General features: G+C 48.8%; 1 protein-coding gene across 1 annotated transcript in view; it reads left to right on the top strand.

Annotated features, from left to right (window-relative positions):
- ACVR1 (activin A receptor type 1) overlaps window positions 1–19,244 on the top strand; it is a 44,089-nt gene that overhangs the window by 9,589 nt on the left and 15,256 nt on the right. The window contains exons 2-4 of the mRNA XM_064435378.1: window positions 17,545–17,618; window positions 18,168–18,434; window positions 18,883–19,100. Coding sequence (XP_064291448.1) covers window positions 17,567–17,618; window positions 18,168–18,434; window positions 18,883–19,100 — 537 coding nt within the window. The 5' untranslated portion in view covers window positions 17,545–17,566. The remainder of the gene's footprint in view (window positions 1–17,544; window positions 17,619–18,167; window positions 18,435–18,882; window positions 19,101–19,244) is intronic.

The raw sequence follows: 19,244 nt of genomic DNA, 5'->3' as shown, positions 1-19,244 counted from the left end.
AAAGGATTGCTGTGTTTGGCTTGGGACGGCCTTGCCTGAGAGGTTCCCAGGGGCACGTGTGACGTCCAGCAGGGTTGGACTGTGGTTTTTACAGCTGTTCTTGTAGGCAGTGTGAGGGCTCTGCTCCGGGTGTGGAGGCTGGAGAGCACAGCCCTTTGTCCCTGCACCTACTGGGACCCTCCCTGGGGGGCTTTGGGGTTCCCCAGAGGGGCACAGAGCGCCCAGCCTGAGTGGGCGTAGAAAAGGTTTGTTCTGAAATGCTGGCCAGTGTGAACACGAAGGGACGTGAACCCAAACCAAAGCCACAAACAGCAATGACCCAGAGGCTGTAAATGAAGTCTCTGAGGGGTTGGTGTGCCAGCAGTGGGAAAGGATAAAGGATACCAAATGTGGGGTTTTTTCTCCAAGTTCTGAAATAGTCTTCCAAAAATCTTTGGGCTTTTTTGACATGATTGATCTTGTTTCAGTCCCACAGGTGTGTTTGGTTGTATGTGAAAGAGGGATTCTTCTGAACTTGAGTTCATAGAGGCATATTAATTAAAAAATGAATGTTGGACAAGCCGAAAACACTTGCATGCCATAATTGTTTGAAAGACGCCTGTGAGTGTGTTAGCTGACAGCTTGGTGCAGCTTGCAGGTTTTACGCAAATTGTTCTTAGGACCACAGCTGGAGGAGAAAAGTGCTTAATGTGTTACCTTCTTTTTGGAGATAATTACGGGTTTTGAATAGCTACTGTGTCAAGGAGGAAACCAAGGCCAAAGAGGCTTGATGGCCAGTATGAGTTGGAGCTGAGCATGAAGGTGGGTTTTCTGGTGTAATAGTTGGTCCGTTTCCTGAGACACCAAGGAAATACTTGAGTATCTGATCTTAAAGGGAGATTCTGTTGATTCTCTGATCTTGAAAGGCTACTTTCTTACAAAACAAACAAACAAAAAACCCACTAAGAACATGTCTTCTCTGTTAAAGGAATTTAAAATACTTAAATACAGTAAAGGATCATAGTAAATATTTTGCATGTAAAACATGCAAAAAAAGCATCTGATTTAATTCTGAATTATGAACTAGCAAGCTAAAACTTAGACTAAATTAGACTTGGAACAAATCTTTTTGGAAAGATTTGAGGAATTCATGAGATTTTCATTGCTGAGCTGACTCTGCCCTGAAGGTTGTGCAGAAACAGGCAGCACCTTTGGGGTTGTGTGTCTGGAGTATAAAAGTAAAAATTACTTTAAATGGCTGAACTGTTTTGGGTTTACTTTAATTTGTATTTTTGTTTACTTGTTTTTCATAAAAACCCACAGCAAATGCTAAATAAAGTTTGCTAAATGCTCGGCCCAGCTGCATCGTGAGGAGGGTTTAAAGGTGGTTAAACACTCCCTCCCATCTCAGAGGTCAGAGATTTTTAGAGGGTGTTTCAGACCTTGCATGCTGTCACGGCAGTGTGTGGGCGCCATGCACAGGGGCCCCCAAAAGCAGCAGAGCAGATCCAGGAGCTGAGATGCAGGGTGCTCTTGTGTCCCCTGCTCAGGTCACCCCGACAAGCTCACCGTGCTGGCTTAGGTCAGGTCAGCTCAGAGCCGCAGCTCCTTGTCCTTGGGCTAGTAAGGGGGTCTTACTTGCAAAAGGCCTTGATAGTTTTTCTTGTATAATTAGCACAGTCAGGCCACTGTAAGGCTGTTCTCCAATTAAAAATAAACATTAAAGTATTGTATTTACAAGAGTGAAGAATCAAAACAAAAGTTTCCTTTTCCATAAAAATGGGGACCCGAGTTTCTGGGTGTTGGAGTAGAGAGATGGAGAGGGAAATGGTCTTTAAAGACTATTTAGTCTTAACAAGATGTTCATTTGCCTTCAACAACAATTAGAAAAGAACAAAAATAAGTACAAAATCAAATCTAAAATTGGTTATTTAAATTGTTCTCAACTTCCTGACTTAAATCACCTTGATCAGCTTGGAATCATTTAGCAACACACCAAAACCTGATATGAATATTCCACCCATACGAATGTAAAGTGCTGTTTTGAAAATTTCAGGTAACCAGGTAAAATTCCAAGTGTGTGGGTTGTGGGGGAATTTTTTGTTTTGTTTGTTTTAAACTTTGAATTTTGAGTCATTATGCTCACACAATTACTCAGTTGGGTTTAGTTTTCATTTCTGTAGCTGTTTTTTTTCCTGGTAGTAGTCCAAAGAAAGTTCCATCCCGAGTACATCCCTGCTCAGGTGGAGTGAAATACTCCAGGCAGTGCTGCAGTCAGTCAGTGTGGTGCTCCTTGCTGGGAGCAGCTTGTGCAGCCTGGCTGGATTTTCGGGTGGCCAGGGGGTTGCTTTCTCCCAGGCAGCCGTGCAGACCTGCAGAGAGCTCTGGCTTGTCCAGCCCTCCCTAGAATTGCTAGTTTGGCAACTCTGCCCCTGGGAGGTTTACCACAGAATTATTTTGAAGCTGTTTGATTTCCTTGTAGCCCTGCTGTGGGAACTCAGTGTTTTTGGGGTTTTTTGGTGGCTTGTTCTGCCTGCTCCAGGCTGGTGCTGTTGGTACCTCTGTCATGGTGCAGTGACATCTCAGGCCTTTGCAGGGTGACAGCAAGCTATTCAAACATCTCCTGCCCTCTCCTCCTCACCTTGTGGCAGGTGAGCTGAGGCTGTGTTGTTTGGTCAAACACAGACCATGGAGCAGAGCTTCTGCTTGGAATTTGTGTTCCTAGCAGTTTGCAGACAAGACCTGCCTTGTGCTCCAGGCTTACCTGTGGTGCTGCAAGGAGCCTGTCTGCCTCTGGGTGTATGGAGGTGGGACAGTGGCAGGACTCCAGAGCACCGAGTGCTGCAGGGACATGTGGGGTTTATTGCTGCTGGAGGAGGTAATGTGCAGTCGCAGGTCCAAAAATAGGTGTCTGAGCAGCTGTGGGTGAGGAGTCATCTCTTAGCAGAGTTCTTAGCCAAAGCTCAGTTGTTAGTGGTAGGGTTTCTTGCAGCAGTGTGTTTGTATCAGTAGGTCAGTGTTGACTGGTGTCCAGCAACCTTTGTCTTTCCCAAATGATCACTTAGAGGAACTTGGAGGGAGTGGAAATGATCATGGTGAACAGTGTTGAATGGGAACAGAAGAAGAGACGAGATCAAAGTGCTTTTCTTGGTTAAGTAGTTCAGTGCTGTAACTTGTGTAGGTAGCTACAGTTTCCTGCATGGTCATGAAATGGGTATTGGGAGAATGCTGCTGCAGTGCTCTTGGGATTCAGGGAGATGCTGGGCAGAGCAGATTTTGTTTGACTGCGTAAATGTCTCTTCATGGGAAACAAACCCGACCGATAACCAGGGTCACACAACAGCGACTCACTGGTTTTAGCTTCAAACTCTGCTAGCCCAGGTTGTGATTATCTTTGCCCTGGGAAGCCATGAGGAATGGTAGGTGATCTCTCCGAAAATGGCGAGAGGGACACGCGGGAAGCCCTTGCCATCAGACCTCAGTGGGACACATTTGCCCAGAGCTCTGGTACAGAGGAACCCAGTCTCGTCCATGGTTGTGGTGAATGTTCCCAAAGGGCTGTGCACATCAGTAGGTGCGGCTTCTGTTTTTACTAGCTCATACTGTTCAAGTGAGTTCATAGTGTTCAGTCAGTTCTGAGGGTTTTGGAGATGATTTAGTAATTTTTTTTCAGCCTACTGTCAGAAAAATAGTGTATTAAAAGCATTGATAGAGAATTTGTTTATTCAGCTCAGATCTGCTTGTTTGCTGGCACTGCTCAGCTTCCTTTGGAGTGCCTGGCTGCTTCAGGGCAGGCTGGGGACCCACGGGGACAGGGGCTGGGCGGGCCAAGTGCCATTGCTACTGAGTACTATTGCTGTGAGTTAATCCTGCTTTTCAGAGGGGAAATGGCTAATACGTGAGTAGGTGCCTTGTGAACAAGCAACAGCTGGGTGCAAAGCAAAAATCTGCTAAAACATGACTAATTTCTGAGTGTTGCATAGAGTTTCTGTCTGTATTCAGCAGCAAATTACCATTTTGAGTTTATGCTGCTGTTGCTTCACTGGAGTTGGCATGAGCTGTGTGTTTGAACTGATGGTCATTGCTATGAGACTGTCAAAGCATTGGTACAATGTGAGGTTGGCTCTCTGTCCTTCTACTTGCAACACGGCCCATTCTGTTCAACGAGAACTATTTTAATTGGGCTCTACTCTGTGTTATGTTAAAACTCTGATGCTAGGCACAGAAACCTGTGACACTTGTTTTGTTTGTTCCTGAAAACATACACTTCATTCTGCTTTGGCCATTCAAATTGGTTTTACATGATTGTCAGCTGAAAATAATGCTGCGATTGGCAGCAGCATGGCAGCTTCCTGCAGCCCGGGACCAGCAGTGGGGTAACTCGTCCAGGGGGGCTGGGAAATGAGAATTCCTGCTCCGAGAGCGTTCGTTGCTTAGCAGGCAGCAGCGTGGCCTTGAGCAAGGGCTGTCCCGGCATCCCGGCTGGCCTTGGCAGGCAGCTCCCTGTGCTGGGACATGGAGCTGCCTGCCAGTGGGGAGAGTGGGACAGCAGAGCTGGGAAGACATCTGGAGAACATCTGGAGAACCTGTCGGCCACCATGGCCTGGCCCTGCTGTCCCCGAGCGCCGAGCTGGGCTGGGGCAGCTGTGGGTGAGGCTGGGAGTGCCGGCACACGCGGGGAGAGGAGGGCTTGGCTGGTGAGCCTGGCGTGTGTAACTGCAGCGGGATGGCTGGTTAGAAAATAACCAGTAGTCATGACTTCTGTTAATTAACTACTAAGAGTTAAATAAATGTTGTTGGAAAAACTAGTCTGTGTTTATTTGGCACGTCTCGCTCCAGCCGAGGCTGGTGCTAGTTGGTACACGCTCCGCTGCTGAGCCTGTCTGCAGCGTGGTTTTATGTTTTCCATCTGTATTGATTTTCATGATTCATTGACCATGATCTAAGCAAAAAGCACACTTAAATGACACTGGAGACAGCTGTCTGTTAAAGTAGGACCTTTATGTAGTCTGAAATGGCGCCAGGTTTTTCTTTCATTACTTTATCAAGTAACACACACAAGTAATATTCTTTGTTTAATTTCCTTTTCTAGGTCACTGGTATGTCACCTCTCTTTTGTGCAAGGAGCAGATGGTAAATTCTTACTCTAAACTTTCCTATCGGTTTTGCTCCTGTTATTTTTCTGATAATCATTTGAGGTTATTCTGAAATGGAAGGGGCCTTACATTGTATTAGGGAGTCTGTATGAAGGAATCAGTTCTTCTCCCTGTGGAGCTGTATGGAAGGTACATGTGGGAAGTTCAGATAAAAGCAGAAATGTATAAAGCTTGGGAAGCTGATGTGTAGCTTTTTCCAGTTATAATCTGTCTCTCTTTGTATGGCAGGCTGAAGTTCCAGATGTTGTTTTGGCTTGGAGATAGTGGATACGGGAAAAATAAGCATTTTAATGTTAACAGAGTCAGCCTGTCTGGATCTGAGCTGACAGGAAAAGGGAGAGATAAAGCCTTCATTAATGCTGTATGCAGTGCTGGAGAGCCAGGGCGGCTGTCCCTGGAAAGCAGTCCCGGGCTGGGGCCACCACTGTGACTTGCTTCGGGTGTGCACCCCCCTTTGCCTGCTAGAAGTTAATTCTTACCCCTCTTGGCATCCTGCTGCCCTCCTCAGTGGCCTCTGGGCTTTGGGGGATGCAGGGCTGAGGTGAGGGGCTGTTGGTCAAGCACCCTTTTGGGGTCAGGTGGCTCTATGGCTCTTACCCGCGTTGTGCCTCTGTCTTGGAGCACCACTGGGTTTTTGGAGGCTTGTCCCTGCCAGGAGCTCCATGTATTGTGAGTTGCAGAGTGGTTTGGGCATGTGTATGCTGGATTTCTTCTAGAGGAGACTAAGCTGCGGGGTCTGTTCCTGGTGTATGGCAGATGTGCTCTGTCCTGAAACGTGGGCGTCAGGTTCAGCCTCTGCTGGGCAGCTTGGAGCCATATGTGGTAGCACCTTCCAGTGAGGGGACCCAGGTCAATCCACTCTGAAGTAAGAGTGCTGAAATGCATGTTAGGAGTACATGTGGTGGCCAGAAAAGGGATTTGCTGGATTAGTCCATAGGTTATATGTATAATAGTCTGTCCATTTTCTGTGTTATATTAAATGCATAAATATACTGTGTCCTGTGTCTCTTTCATACTTGTTCATCCTGTCAGGCTTATTTCCAAAATGTATGAGCAGATTATTTTTAATTAATCACTAAAGTTCTGGTGACTTCCTCCTTAATCTTTCCTTTTTTCCCTCATTCATTACCGAGTCTCGGCAGTAACAGTTTCTGGTCAATGGCCCATCCCCACGCCTGTCTTTCCCACCATGGCATAGAGTCCTTTGGGGCTTTCTGGCCTCAGAGAGCAGTTCTGGTGAGAAGGCTCACTTCGCTTGCCTTAATGCTGTAAAGCCAAAGGGGAATAGTGCTGACACTGACTCATCTGGGGGACAGAGGAGCTGAGCTGCTGCAGTCCTTCTGGTATACGGAGTCTTGGCTGTTTGCTGCTTAGAGCTGGGATAACCATGTCCTCATCAGTTTGTGTAAGTTATTGCAACGAGGGTCTGGGTGGGAGGGAGGTGGGGGAGCTGCTGTGTGTTGGTGTAGCAGAGTAAGGGATCCTTGAAACGTGTACAGTGTTGGCCAGCTGGACACGTGTGCCAGCATGGGCCAGGATTGGAATGGTTTAACCCTTTTCGGCCTTGTTTGTGTCTCAGAAATGGGAATATGTGCCTGGAGCTGGCTGGCTGACCAGCTGTGATCAGGTATGCATTACCTGACATCCCAGAAATGTCATCCTTAGAAATCCCATTGGACTGGGATGTGCAGGACATGTCAGAATGAAGGGGCTGTTGCATGTTCGGTGGAGGAAGATGCAGAAAGGGAATCTGGGTGTGGGAGACTGCTGCTGCCTACCTTTGTGCTGCTCACATTCCTCACTTGGGCCCGCAGGCAGCAGTGGGGTGTCTTGCTCATGTGCTTCATGACTCAAGCCAAGCCCAGATGTTTTCATGCCTGGTCTGGCCTATTTTCTGAGAATAATTTTGGGTGCCTCAGTCCATTTTATTGTGGTTTTCTTGGTGTCTAGTCCAGCTGAATTCAGATGATTCCTGGCCTAACTGAATGCTCACAGGCAGACATGGCAGCTTCTGCTTTCTCTCTGCAGCTGTGCTCCTGCTAACTTCAGAGCACTCTCAGTTAGAGCTATGCTGGTGAGAACCTGGGGTGCAGTTTTGATGCTGCTTTTTGTTTTTTGAGTGGAAAGCTTTTAGAGCATGAAACCCAGAAGAGTCTGTCTTGTGGCCCGAAGATACGAGTGAAAATGCTGAAGGTTTCTGTGAAGTCAGATCTGGCCTTGTTGACCAACTTGGCTTTCCATTTTGTACTGACTGTTGGTCCTTTCCTTCAGGTTGATGACAGTTACTATCCAGAGTATCCAAAATCTATTTCCTCATGCCTTTGACAGTGCTGTAGTGGTTTTTGACCCTTTGTAGGAACAGTTTGTATAGCAGGTTATTTGCGGGAAGTACATTCACTTCTTCAACTTGAGTTCTCCTCAAGTTGAAGGAAATGGTTGATGGAAAGTTGAGGAAAATGGTTGATGTTGTTTGAAAAAGAGTGGAATGGTTACCTGCTGTGTGTGAGCAAGTGCTGCCTTGTGTCCTACTCAGAATGATCCCTTCCTCCATCGCAGCCTGTGAGTGAGGAGGGCTGTTGGCCCAAAGCATATTTGGGTGCTTACTGTGTTCAGGAGCAGTTGGTGAAGGTGGTCTTTGACTCACTGTCCTCAGTGTGTTACAGTCCCAGTCGTGGCTGAGTGCTCTGTGCAGAGATGCTGGCCCTTGGAAATAGCCACTGGGTGTGTGGGATAAGCTCCCTGGAATCATGAGTGTGGCCTTGTTCCCAGCTGCTGAAAGGTGTGGTGCTCTCGGGCAGGCTGTGCAGAGCTCCAAAGGCAGCTGGTCCCAAAGGACAGCTCTAGCTTTCATTGTGCTTCACATCTGCAGCTGACTGTGTGTGAGGTCAGCCATGGGAATTTAGCTGTTAAACAGGGATGAGACTGGCTGCTTTTGGCTTCTGCAGCAATTAAACCAAAAGTCTGTATGAATCCGTGGAACGGTTTTCAGAAGATCTGCAAGTACATTTGGGTTTGGCAAGGCCATGGGAGATGTATGAGTTTGACAGCATACAGCTAAATAGGTGGAAAGGGAATACTTGAAACAGCTCTGGAAAGAAGTGTCAGAATTGTGTATAACTGGGATACATTTGGTGTCTGGAGAGGTGACCAGGTGCCTGATGATTGTAATGGGGGGTGCACAGTGATGGACATTGGCTGGGACAGTGATGGGAACTCCTGTACCAGAACACAAGGGTTTGCCTGAGTGGTCAAAGTAGACACAGCTGTAACAGCAGCTGAGGAATGCCAGGACAAAGTGATTTGTACAGTTCTTGGGCTGTTTTAGCACACAGGCCTGAATGTTAGATGGATCAGTGTCCCAGGTGAGACTGCCACAGGTAAGGTGTGAGCAGAACAGAGAACTGTGGTGGAGGCTGTGGTACCTTACGAAGCTTCAGGTGAGAAGGGGAACAGCTTGCAGGATGCTTTGAGGGAGAGGATCGTGATGGAGGGAGAGAACAGGGTAAAGCTGAGAACTGCAGCACTGAGGTTAATGTTGCTGATGTGGGAAGAGCAGAAATACCACTGGAAGGTTCAAGGATGGAGAAAAGCCTGAGCTGGTCTTCACCTTACTGTCGTTGCCTTCCCCTTAACAGTGAGTGCCCCTCAGTGTTGTTCCTGGATTTCATGAGCTCTGTACATCCCTGCTGCTGGGTGTCCCATTTGCACAGGGGGGAGATGGGAGGCTGAGGAGCCCAGGGCCGGAACAGGACCTGCTTTGTTTGTATCTTGGATTTAAGAACAGAATAATGTGGCTCTGGCCTGTCCAAACAGGCATGACCAAACTGAAGAACAGTACTGCTGAAATTCTGAGGTGGTCTAGTATAATCTCTGAAGACTTGACTTTTTTTTGCAGCAGGCTGTTTCCTTCTTCTTGGGATTGCTAATTGCATGCAGTTTTCTGGACTCCAGAGTAACAGTTAACGAAATGCTCTGCTGAGAGGAAATGCTGTTTCATGACTTGTGCCATGGAGTGTCAGGAACTGCTCTTCTCAGTCCGATTGCTCTGTAAATGTTGGTTCATTTTCTTTGGCTGGCTGAGGCTAGGAGCAGCTAAGCTGTAAGTGGGGTGCAGAATGAATACCTGACTTTTCCATGTCCCTTAACCTTTCTGACTTTGTAGCAGCCCATCACTCCTGAGGAATGCTGCTCTTATCCCAGTTTAATCCCTCAGCAGTGAGCCGGAGGTGTGAAGCCAGGCTCTCCTGTCTCTCCTCGGTACCCCTGCCATATGCTATGTGCCTCTGCACCTCTCCTGCTCCTGCCCTGCTCAGGTTTATAGATTTATATATGATACACAAATAAAAATACGTATATGTTTGTAGTATTTCCAGCTTTGATGGTTCCATGTTAACTAGTGGATGTGTTTGCTGAGTCATGCTGCCATTGTATTATTCTGACAATGCAATGAAATGGATTTTTTAGGAATAAAGTTTTGACTAATTTTTACTAAAATACCCCAAACTACACTCAGGGTAGGGTGCTTGGGCTAAAGGGCAGAAGTAGAATATTCTCGTGGTGATGTCCCTGTGAAAATAACTCTGGAGGTTCAGGTTTACCCAGGGTAAATCTGCAAAATCTCCTGGGTTTATTGATGTGCAAATGAGGGTCCTCACGGGAGTGAAATATCAACACAGCTGAGGGGTCACCTGGAGACTGCTGTGGCCGAGGGAGTGCCTTCACCTCAGTCAGAGGTTGGCTCTGAATGATCTGGGCTGATAGCATCAGGGACTGAGAATAAAAAGCATTTGCACCTCTCTAGGTTCCTGCATGTGTGAAAACACACTGAGACTGTAGGGAGATGCTGCTTAATTGATGCGTTTGTAGGAACTAGATGATGTTGTTATCTTGCAGCAGGGTGTGCCCCAGTGAGAGATGGTTCTAAAAGCTGTGCACATCATCAGACCCGGGATCTCTGCAACCCAGAATGAAGAATGAGTATTTAAAATTTGTGTAAAGAAAAACAGGGAAAACCAGGGAAAAAAAAAAACAGCCTTTTTTTAAAGGGAAAAAATAGGACTTTTGTTGGTGATAACCGAGCCAAAGATTTGTTTTTGGAAATGTTTGTTTTGGTTGGCTGGAGTGTTCTGCAGAAACTCTGAACAGGCGAGCTATGTAATATTTAACTAGTTACTGAAAAGCATTTGAAGATGATTAGCAGTCGGTGATGTCACTGCGGCCGTGAGTTGAACTGTCTCGTTCTGTGAGATCGCGGGCGGCTCTGGGCAGAGGATGTTTATTTGGAGAGCAGGGGCGATGCGGGTTCCCGGGGCTGGCGCTGGGCTGTCACCGGGGCGGGGGCTCTGGGGACAGGAGCCGTGTCCTGCTGGCACTGGCTGTGCCCTGGCTGTGCCCGTGGGGCTGGGGCTGGTGCCGAGCTCGTGTTCCCCTGCCAGGACAGACCGGCCTGTGAGCAGAGGGTGATGGGCAGTCCTGGAATGCCTGGGGCTGTGTTCCTGCCCCAGCTCCTTCATCACACAGATAACATCTGCAGTGGATAGACACACTGCAGCTGGAAAGCAGGCCAAGGCTCAGACAGGTAGGCTTCAGTAAGTTGAAAGGAAGTCACTGTTACTGGGTGCGTTTTGAGTTTGTGTGGCTATTTTAATCTTTTTTACCTAAACTATTCAGAAACAACTTTTACAGGCAATTCCCAATAATCTCTCAATTGAAAATGTTTGTGTTTTGGGACTTACAGCTGCTGGATAAATCCAGGTGTTCTGTTTGGACAGAGTTTGTGTCTTCATTGGCAGTTTTGAATTGAGATGTGAGAGTATCCTGTCTCTGGAGAGAGAACCATTCCAGGGAAAGTGTGGCAGTCTGGCAGTGGGATGTGCAGGGCTGCACTCTTTGCCTCCTAAGCCCAAGGCCTCAGCACAGATGAAGTCACCAGACCCTGATGGGGATTTTCCTCACTTTGTGGGCATCTAGAACGGCCTTGGCAGAGTGGTATTCAAAGTTGTCTGTAGCTATGACTTCTGTCTAACAGGGAAAGCATCCAAAGAGCTTTGCGGCTGTGTGATGGAGCCTTTTTCCTGGTAGTTACAGAATGTTCCTCTGGTAGGAGCTGTGTGCCATGTAAGAGTACCTGTACAGCAAGGAAACATGTATAGTGTAGTAAAATATCACCTTTGTCTCTATGTGAAATGTATGAGAAGCCACAGTAATTCACGTGTATCTGAGTGTCTTGAGCAGATACCTGTGCAGTGCCTCGTTTGTGTGAGGTGAAACTGAGCCTGAGCGTTCCCCTGAGCACTCACAGGCCTGCACAGCCCCTCGTGTTCATTGTGTGCTGCCTCTGCACGTGTGGAGCTGTGCAGAAACAGTGCAGCAACCTCACTGTGCAGGTGCTGCCAGCGGGGCCATGGGCCGTGAGCCGCAGCCCGGGACTTGGTGAACGAGGGTTTGAGCGATGCTGCTGAACCCGGGCTCTGCAGGGGAGGGCTGCTAATCCTTGGTACTTGCCTCCTGGTGAAGTTATTTACCCCACAATGCAACAACTGATATGGAAAGATACACATGTGTCTTCAAAGGCAGTTCAATTTAAAAGGGTTTGTGCTTGCTTCACTGTTTGAGTAAGCCGTCTGTCAGTGGCTTGCCTAAGACTCCTGTACTGATGCAATACCGACACAGCCCGAGCTTTTACACTGGGGCAAATGCCTGCTGCCTCCTGCAGCCACAGGGGGGTTCTGCTGCCCACGTGGAATCACGGGATGCTTTGTGTTGGAAAAGCCCTCTAAGATCATGAGGTCAGATCATTCTTCGGGCAGTGCCAAGGCCACCACTAACCCAATGTTCCACATCTGCACAACTTCTAAATCCCTCCAGGGATGGGGACTCCACCACTGCCCTGGACAGTGCCAGGCAATCTGTGCCACGGCTGGACGACCATTTCTGTGAAGGAATTTTTCCCAGTATGCAACCTGAACCTCCGCTGGTACAGCTTGATGCCGTTTTCTCCTGTCCCTGTTCCCTGGGAGCAGGCTGTTTTTATTTTTATGTGGCACTCATGCTTTGCTACCTTTTCTTTTTCTTACAAGGACCGAGAGATTGGCTCTTTGTGAATGTGTCAGAGTTACCGACTGGGAGAAACTTCCAGGACACTTTACATTGTGTAGTTCCCTTTCGTGTGGTGTTTTCATTCTTACTCAGCAGTGCTGTGATTTTTTTTGTACACGAGTACAGAAGAACCAGTGTCCCATCCTTCACTCTTCCTGTGTTTGTGGTCACTTGAATCTGAGACATTTGGTCTTTCTGGGTGGCACTTTGACACATTTTTGGAGCTGCAAAGTGTGGATGTGTGCCTTGTGCATTTGCAGGTGGGTACCAAATGGAATTGGTGGCTGGCTTCCATCTTCTGAATTCTGGCAACCAAGTTTAGACCAAAGGAAAGGACTGCCCAAGGTTGTCGCTCTCTGATGCAAGGAATGCCTTTGTGGGGCTGCACCTCCTTTGTGTGAGATTCAGTTAAAGAGCAAGCTGTGAATTATTGCCTTTAAATGCACATTTCTCCTTCTGAAGACACAGCTGTGGATGAATTCAGCTCGTGTGTGGCTGTTGTGGATGGCATAAGTGCGATCCACTGTTATGGATGTTTTCTTTTGATAGGAATCTGGTGAGGTACATGCAAAATATGTACAGCCCTTGGGCTCTTGGCAGGGGGCCACTGGGACTGTCAGCGATATCTGGGCGCTTCTGATCTCATCTGGAAAGTCTGAGCTGCTCTCATGTTCATGTTCCCATGTCTGTGTCATATGGAGATGAAATGCAACCTGAAGTTCCTGCACTGATGGGCTCACTCTGTCTGCTGTGGTGTGCTCAGTGTGGCTCTGGGGACTAAAGGCCACTTCCAGCAGCCGGTGCCCTCAGGGGTCCTTGTGCTGTTTCGGGTTGTCTGAACTTGTTCTTCTCTCCCCTCTGGCTCCTTGCAGCTGCTGTCCTGACAGTCCCAGTACAGAACTTCACCCCACATTGCTGTAAGGCCATACAGCAATGATTTGGAAAACACAGTTTTCTTAGGAAGAAGGGAGAGAGCAATATTAGCTGTGAAAGTGGAACAAGCATTGGAGTTTCAGGGTGGATTTTGCAGGGACATTATGACTACAGAGCATAAGGATTCTATAGACTCTGTTACCTGAACCAGGTATGTGTCTGCGTTATGCTGGGTGTCTTTACCAAGTGTCTGATCTGCCTTGTGCTTGGGCTTCCAAAGCCAATTTAAAGGACTTCTTCAGAATCCAGAGCTGGCCTTGGAGCAGATACTGGCCTGCCCAGGAGCCAGGGTCCCTTCCTTGCCTGCACTGCATGGCAGGTTTGTTTGGAAATCTGGGAGCTGCTACTTTGAAAGAGACTTTTCCATCAATAGCAAGTTCTAGTTTTCCAGTGATAATGTGCTTTTGCAGGAGGAGGTTAAACCCAGATGATCCACATTTTCCTGTATGTGGCTGAAGCTGAGACACAGTGTCCTGCCTCCAGCTCTGCCTTGGGGTGTCCAGTACTGCTGCATCTGGAGTGTGGCATGGGATGCTGGGATCCCTGCATCCCTGTGTGGGTGTGGAGTGTGGCACAGGGCACTGGGATCCCTGCATCCCTGTGTGGGTGTGGAGTGTGGCACAGGGCACTGGGATCCCTGCATCCCTGTGTGGGTGTGGAGTGTGGCACAGGGCACTGGGATCCCTGTGTGGGTGTGGAGTGTGGCACAGGGCACTGGGATCCCTGCATCCCTGTGTGGGTGTGGAGTGTGGCACAGGGCACTGGGATCCCTGCATCCCTGTGTGGGTGTGGAGTGTGGCACAGGGCACTGGGATCCCTGTGTGGGTGTGGAGTGTGGCACAGGGCACTGGGATCCCTGTGTGGGTGTGGAGTGTGGCACAGGGCACTGGGATCCCTGCATCCCTGTGTGGGTGTGGAGTGTGGCACAGGGCACTGGGATCCCTGCATCCCTGTGTTGGTGTGGAGTGTGGCACAGGGCACTGGGATCCCTGTGTGGGTTTGGAGCGTGGCACAGGGCACTGGGATCCCTGTGTGGGTGTGGAGTGTGGCACAGGGCACTGGGATCCCTGCATCCCTCTGTGGGTATGGAGTGTGGCACAGGGCACTGGGATCCCTGCATCCCTGTGTTGGTGTGGAGTGTGGCACAGGGCACTGGGATCCCTGTGTGGGTTTGGAGCGTGGCACCGGGATCCCGGGCTCCCCGTGTGCAGTGTGTCAGGGAGCGCTGGCAGCTCCGTCCGTGTGTGTGGAGCACGCCGTGGGGCGCTGGGATGGCTGGATCCGATCCCTGCATCCCGGGCGCTGGATCCCTGCCCATGTTCCCAATGCCCTCTAGTGGCTCTCGCCGCTGTGCTGCGGTTCCACAGGGCACGGCCTGCAGCTCCAACCAAACGGCTAAAGGAAAATACCTTTTGTGAATTTCTACTTGTTAATTCCTCTTCATTTATCTGGGTTAAATCCCAACTCTTCCCTTGGGAAATAGAGTTCTTGTGAATTCAGGTACCAGACCTTAACTGGATATCTCATGGATCTTTAAATCCATAGCAATTTTCTGTGCAGATTTATTAAAGAATGTTTTGTTCCTTACATTAAAATGTATGTTTTCTTTCTCTCTAAACAAGCAGTAACTGGAAGGGGTGTGCTTGCTGGTTGCTGGTGTCACTAGAACCAGAGTTTGGTGCTTATGTGTGTGCATTAATTGCTTTGAAAAAGTTGTTGTTTTTTTTTAAGCAGTGAGAACAACACCTTTGAACTCATGCTCTCAAATAATTTTTGAGGGAAAATTCATGTTTTGTAAAGGTCAGAGTGTCCCTCCCAGCTGCTTGCCTCCTCCATTCTCCCTCCACAGCTGGCCCAGTGTGGCTGGGCCATGCCGAGGGCTGCGAGCCAAAAGCCCGGCATGTCCTGGGCTGCACAGACGTGGTGTGTGGCAGGCTGCTGCAAATGTGCACAGCTCTCCTCAGCACAGGCAGATGAGATATTCCTTGAGGCTTTTGGAAAATGAACAGCTGGAAGAACAGCTTCATAGAAGCAGGGTTTTAATGGAGGTATTGGGCTTTTTTTCCTTGGGAGGATCATGCATGCTGTGAAATGCATAAAATCTCTTAAAAGTCCAGTATGGTTTGCTTGCCTCTTTGGGGGCATGAGTCTGATTGCCATCCTCATCCTCCCTCTGAGAAATACAGGGCGGGGGTTATGTGTACAAATATACTAGTGTGTATTTGTTTCTTTGTTTTCGGGAACTCAGATAAACTGGTTGAACAGACACCAGGTGAGTCCATGCAGCTGGCAGAGTTTTCCTGATGTTTGGACTGGTGTGTGCTTCCTGTGACTTCAGTCCCACACTGTGGCCAGCTCCTGGCCTGTGTGCTCAGCCTCCTTGCCTGGCAGAGCAGAGCTGCTCTCCCTCAGCCAGGTCTGGCAGCAGAGGGGCTGGCATGGCCAAGGGGGGGTGCCCTGGTGAGGGGGTCAAGGCGTGGGGGCTTGGGCTGCCCCATGCGTGTCAGGGGTGGGTCAGCTCCCACCAGTGCAAAACAACCCCTGCTGGTTTTAACTGGCCCAGGGGCTGCAGCCCTGAGTTACCTGTGGAAGAGCTGGCTGTGCCCGAGAGCTGCTGCTGCTGCTGCTCCTGCTGCTGGCTAACCTCTGAAGCTGCCCAGCACTGTTAAACTGAGATGCTGTCTTTTTAAAGCGCCTTTTCCTTGAGCTGGATGTCCCTGCTGTCTGAAGGGCTCTCTGAGGGGACCTGTCCCTGCCGGGATCCCCTGGAGCGCTGCCCCGCTCCCATCCACGCAGCCCCTGGGCTGGCTTTGGCCCTTTGAAGTGCCCGTGTGTGGGAAGGAGGAGGGCAGGTGCCGGGAGCCACCTCTGTCTGGCCTTGCTGAGCGAGCAGGCTCAGGGCAGGGCTGCTCCAGGCTGGTCTGCCCAAGGCAGAGCAGGCATCCCTGCCTGGGCAGCGGGGCACCGACCCCTTGGAGCTGCTCTGGAGCACTAGGCCACTGATGGTTCCTTGGGACAGCTCTCCTCTGCTTTGGACTGCTCCCTGCCCGCGCTGTTCAGCTCGGTCTGATCGTGTCCCTGCACGATTGTTGAGGGTCAGATGTTGGCACAGGTTACCCTTGGGGGCATCAAGGACAAGCAGGGGAAGCTTCCTTGGGGAATGGGTCTGGAAGGGAGAGTTGTTCTGGGAGGGGAGGTGGTCAGTGCTGCCTGGGCCTTTCTGTGAAGGCAAAAACTGAATAGTGGGGTCAGAAATTTCTGATCATTTTAACTGGTGACTAATATATTACTGGAAATAAATACAGAAGTAATGGCTTGGCTTTCATCACTGAGCACTTAAGAAATGCTGATGATTTGAAAAGGCACAACAGAAGAGATCTGAAAGGAAAATGACAATATCAGATTTATTTTCAATTTTCATCTGCTTCAATTAGAATTAAATCTGAAAAATTAAGACAAATACCTGCACATGAGGAGCATTTTGTTCCATGTGACTACGCCAGAGAGTCTCTGCAGGAACCGACCAGCACAGGGCAGGCAGACCATTCTGAGTCACCAGCCCTGTCTGTTGGGTTAAATCCTGAGAAACTGTGGAAGAGTTTCTTTCCAGAAGCCTTGTGTCACAGCAAAAAGTGGAGTAAAGAGTGTCTGTATTTTCTTGTAAAGAAAGTATCATGGCAAAGACTGGAAATACAAAGGCAAATTCACTCCTTTATTTCCTGTTTTAGAGGGAGCATGTGCTTCTGCTTTATGCTGGAATCAGCCAGGACTGTTGCACAAGGTGTAGTTACCTGTCTTCAGCAGCAGGGAAATGGACTTGGGCCATCAAAAGGAAAATCCTTGGAGAGGCAACTTAAACTGGGAAATTGCTCTTTAGAGAGCAGCATTTTCCTTAAATACATCTCAATCTTTTTCTTGCCATCCAACAATGGTTTTTGGTGGTTAATGGAAGTTATTCTGAGTTTTCTGGTGGAGATATTTTCTGTTTTCCCTCAAAGCCCAGATAATACAGTTTTACAGATCACCATCTCAGTTTAACAATAATTTAACTTCCTAGTAACTGGTTCAAAGAATGTGTCATTGGTATTACATGCCTGCTTGGTACTGGAGGGTTCATATTTCCCTACTACAAGTTTCTGTATCTACATGGTAGTTGCATGTGATGTCTCTGTGAATCTAAAAAATGTTGCAGTAAATGCACGGATTTTATAAGTGAAGGAAATTATTTAGGAAACAAGACAGAGTTGAAAAGGAGTCCAGTCAACGTTGGGTTGTGTTTTGTGTAAGGAATTGATGAAAGGCTAGACACTGCTTTTGGGGTCATTGCATTTTAGACAGCAGTGGAAGCATACAGAACTGTTGTCTCTCCTTTCTGCAGCTCCAGGGTGGTTGATGGAGTTATGATTCTCCCTGTACTGATGGTGATGGCGTTCCCATCTCCGAGCTGGCAAGGTGAGTGTTGTGTGGGTCAGGGTTCCAGGGTGGTGTTTAACTCTCCCATGATTGCTGCAGTGAGGCATTGGCTTTGGAAAGTGACTTGTGTAATGGTTCACACAGCTGTGTGCATGTGAAGCTTTTGTGACCTGCAGTATGTTTAAGGTTTGCCTCAAAAAAATGAAATAGTGTGTCCACTGCCATGGAATGAAGGAATGGTTCATTTGAAGATCTCTTGGATGTTCTGAGAGAGAAGCCCCTGAAAGATGTGTGTACTCACCACTTCACAAACAGCCTTTGGAAAACATTGAAAAAAGGCTTTCTGGGAGTAACTTGGTTTTATATTTTGACTTACTTGAGAGAGATCTTTATGTCTGCTGTGGCATGTCTTTGTCATGCTGAAGTAGCTGAATTAGAATTGTTACCTCCCACTTAGTGGTTCTTCAGTGCTACCTGAAAACAATATCACTTCCCTGAAGCAGATTTGATTGTCTTATGATTTCCTTACCTCTAACTGAAGCTGTTAGGAACAGGATGATGTTTTTTCCTCGACTCTTCCCTTTGCAGATGATGAACGGAAGCTCAAGATGATCCCCTACGAATGTGTGTGTGAAGGCATATCCTGTGGGAACGGGGATCGGTGCCAAGGCCAGCGCTGCTTTGCTTCCCTGAGCATTAATGACGGGGCCAAGGTCTACCAGAAGGGCTGCTTCCAGGTCTATGAGCAACGGAAAATGACCTGCAAAACGCCTCCGTCCCCCAGCCAGGCCGTGGAGTGCTGCCAGGGGCACCTGTGCAACATGAACATCACTGCGCAGCTGCCCTCTTCCAAGGGTGAGAGCTCAGTGCTGCGCTAGTGCATTTCCAGAAAGAGCTTGGCTTGGCTTTGCGCTGTGCTGGGAGACAGGTGGCCCCAGTGCTGGCTGAAGGAAGGGTCTCATGGGCACAGGATCTGTGCCCTGCTCCCCACCCTGGGGCCTGCTGGCACCCCTCTGATGCCCACGGGTGGACTGGTCTCTGTGCTGGGGCAGTGAGGGGCTGCAGGGTGTGGTTGGGGTCAGGATGGAGGCACTGCCTGTGAGAAGTGGCTCGGTGCAGGTGGGGGCTGTGCATCCTCCATGCAGGTGTGCTCACACCTGTGGCACAGCCTCTGTCATGCTGGGTGGGTACCGAGGTCAGGCTTGGTGTCAGTGCTAATGGGTTTAAAGACTTTCTCTGGGAATCTGCAAAATTATTTTTTTCTCTCTTTTCACACTTTTTCCCTTCCCCCCTCTTTTCCAAGGGCAAACCTTTCAAGGAGAAGCTGCAGGTTACAGCATGGAAACACTAATCATCGTTATCCTGGCTCCTGTGGTGCTGTTGATAGTTTTTTCTGCAGTAGCTGTGCTGATCATACGGAGAATACAGAAAAACCACATGGAGAGGCTCAATTCTAGGGATGCAGAGTATGGCACAATCGAGGGCCTGATTGCCTCAAACGTGGGGGACAGCACGCTGGCAGTAAGTGACCTGCCTGTGTGCAGGGTGTGAGTTTTCCTCACTTCCAAACTCCCCTCTCTTCCTTCTGTGTGGCCACATCACTAAGAGCATGTCTTGCTGCCAGGGGATGCCACTTGGCCTCAGGACTTGAGTGGTGCTGTTCCT

Source organism: Passer domesticus, chromosome 10, assembly GCF_036417665.1.
Source record: "Passer domesticus isolate bPasDom1 chromosome 10, bPasDom1.hap1, whole genome shotgun sequence".
Lineage (NCBI taxonomy): Eukaryota > Metazoa > Chordata > Aves > Passeriformes > Passeridae > Passer > Passer domesticus.
This window is presented reverse-complemented; position numbering and strand designations above follow the sequence as displayed.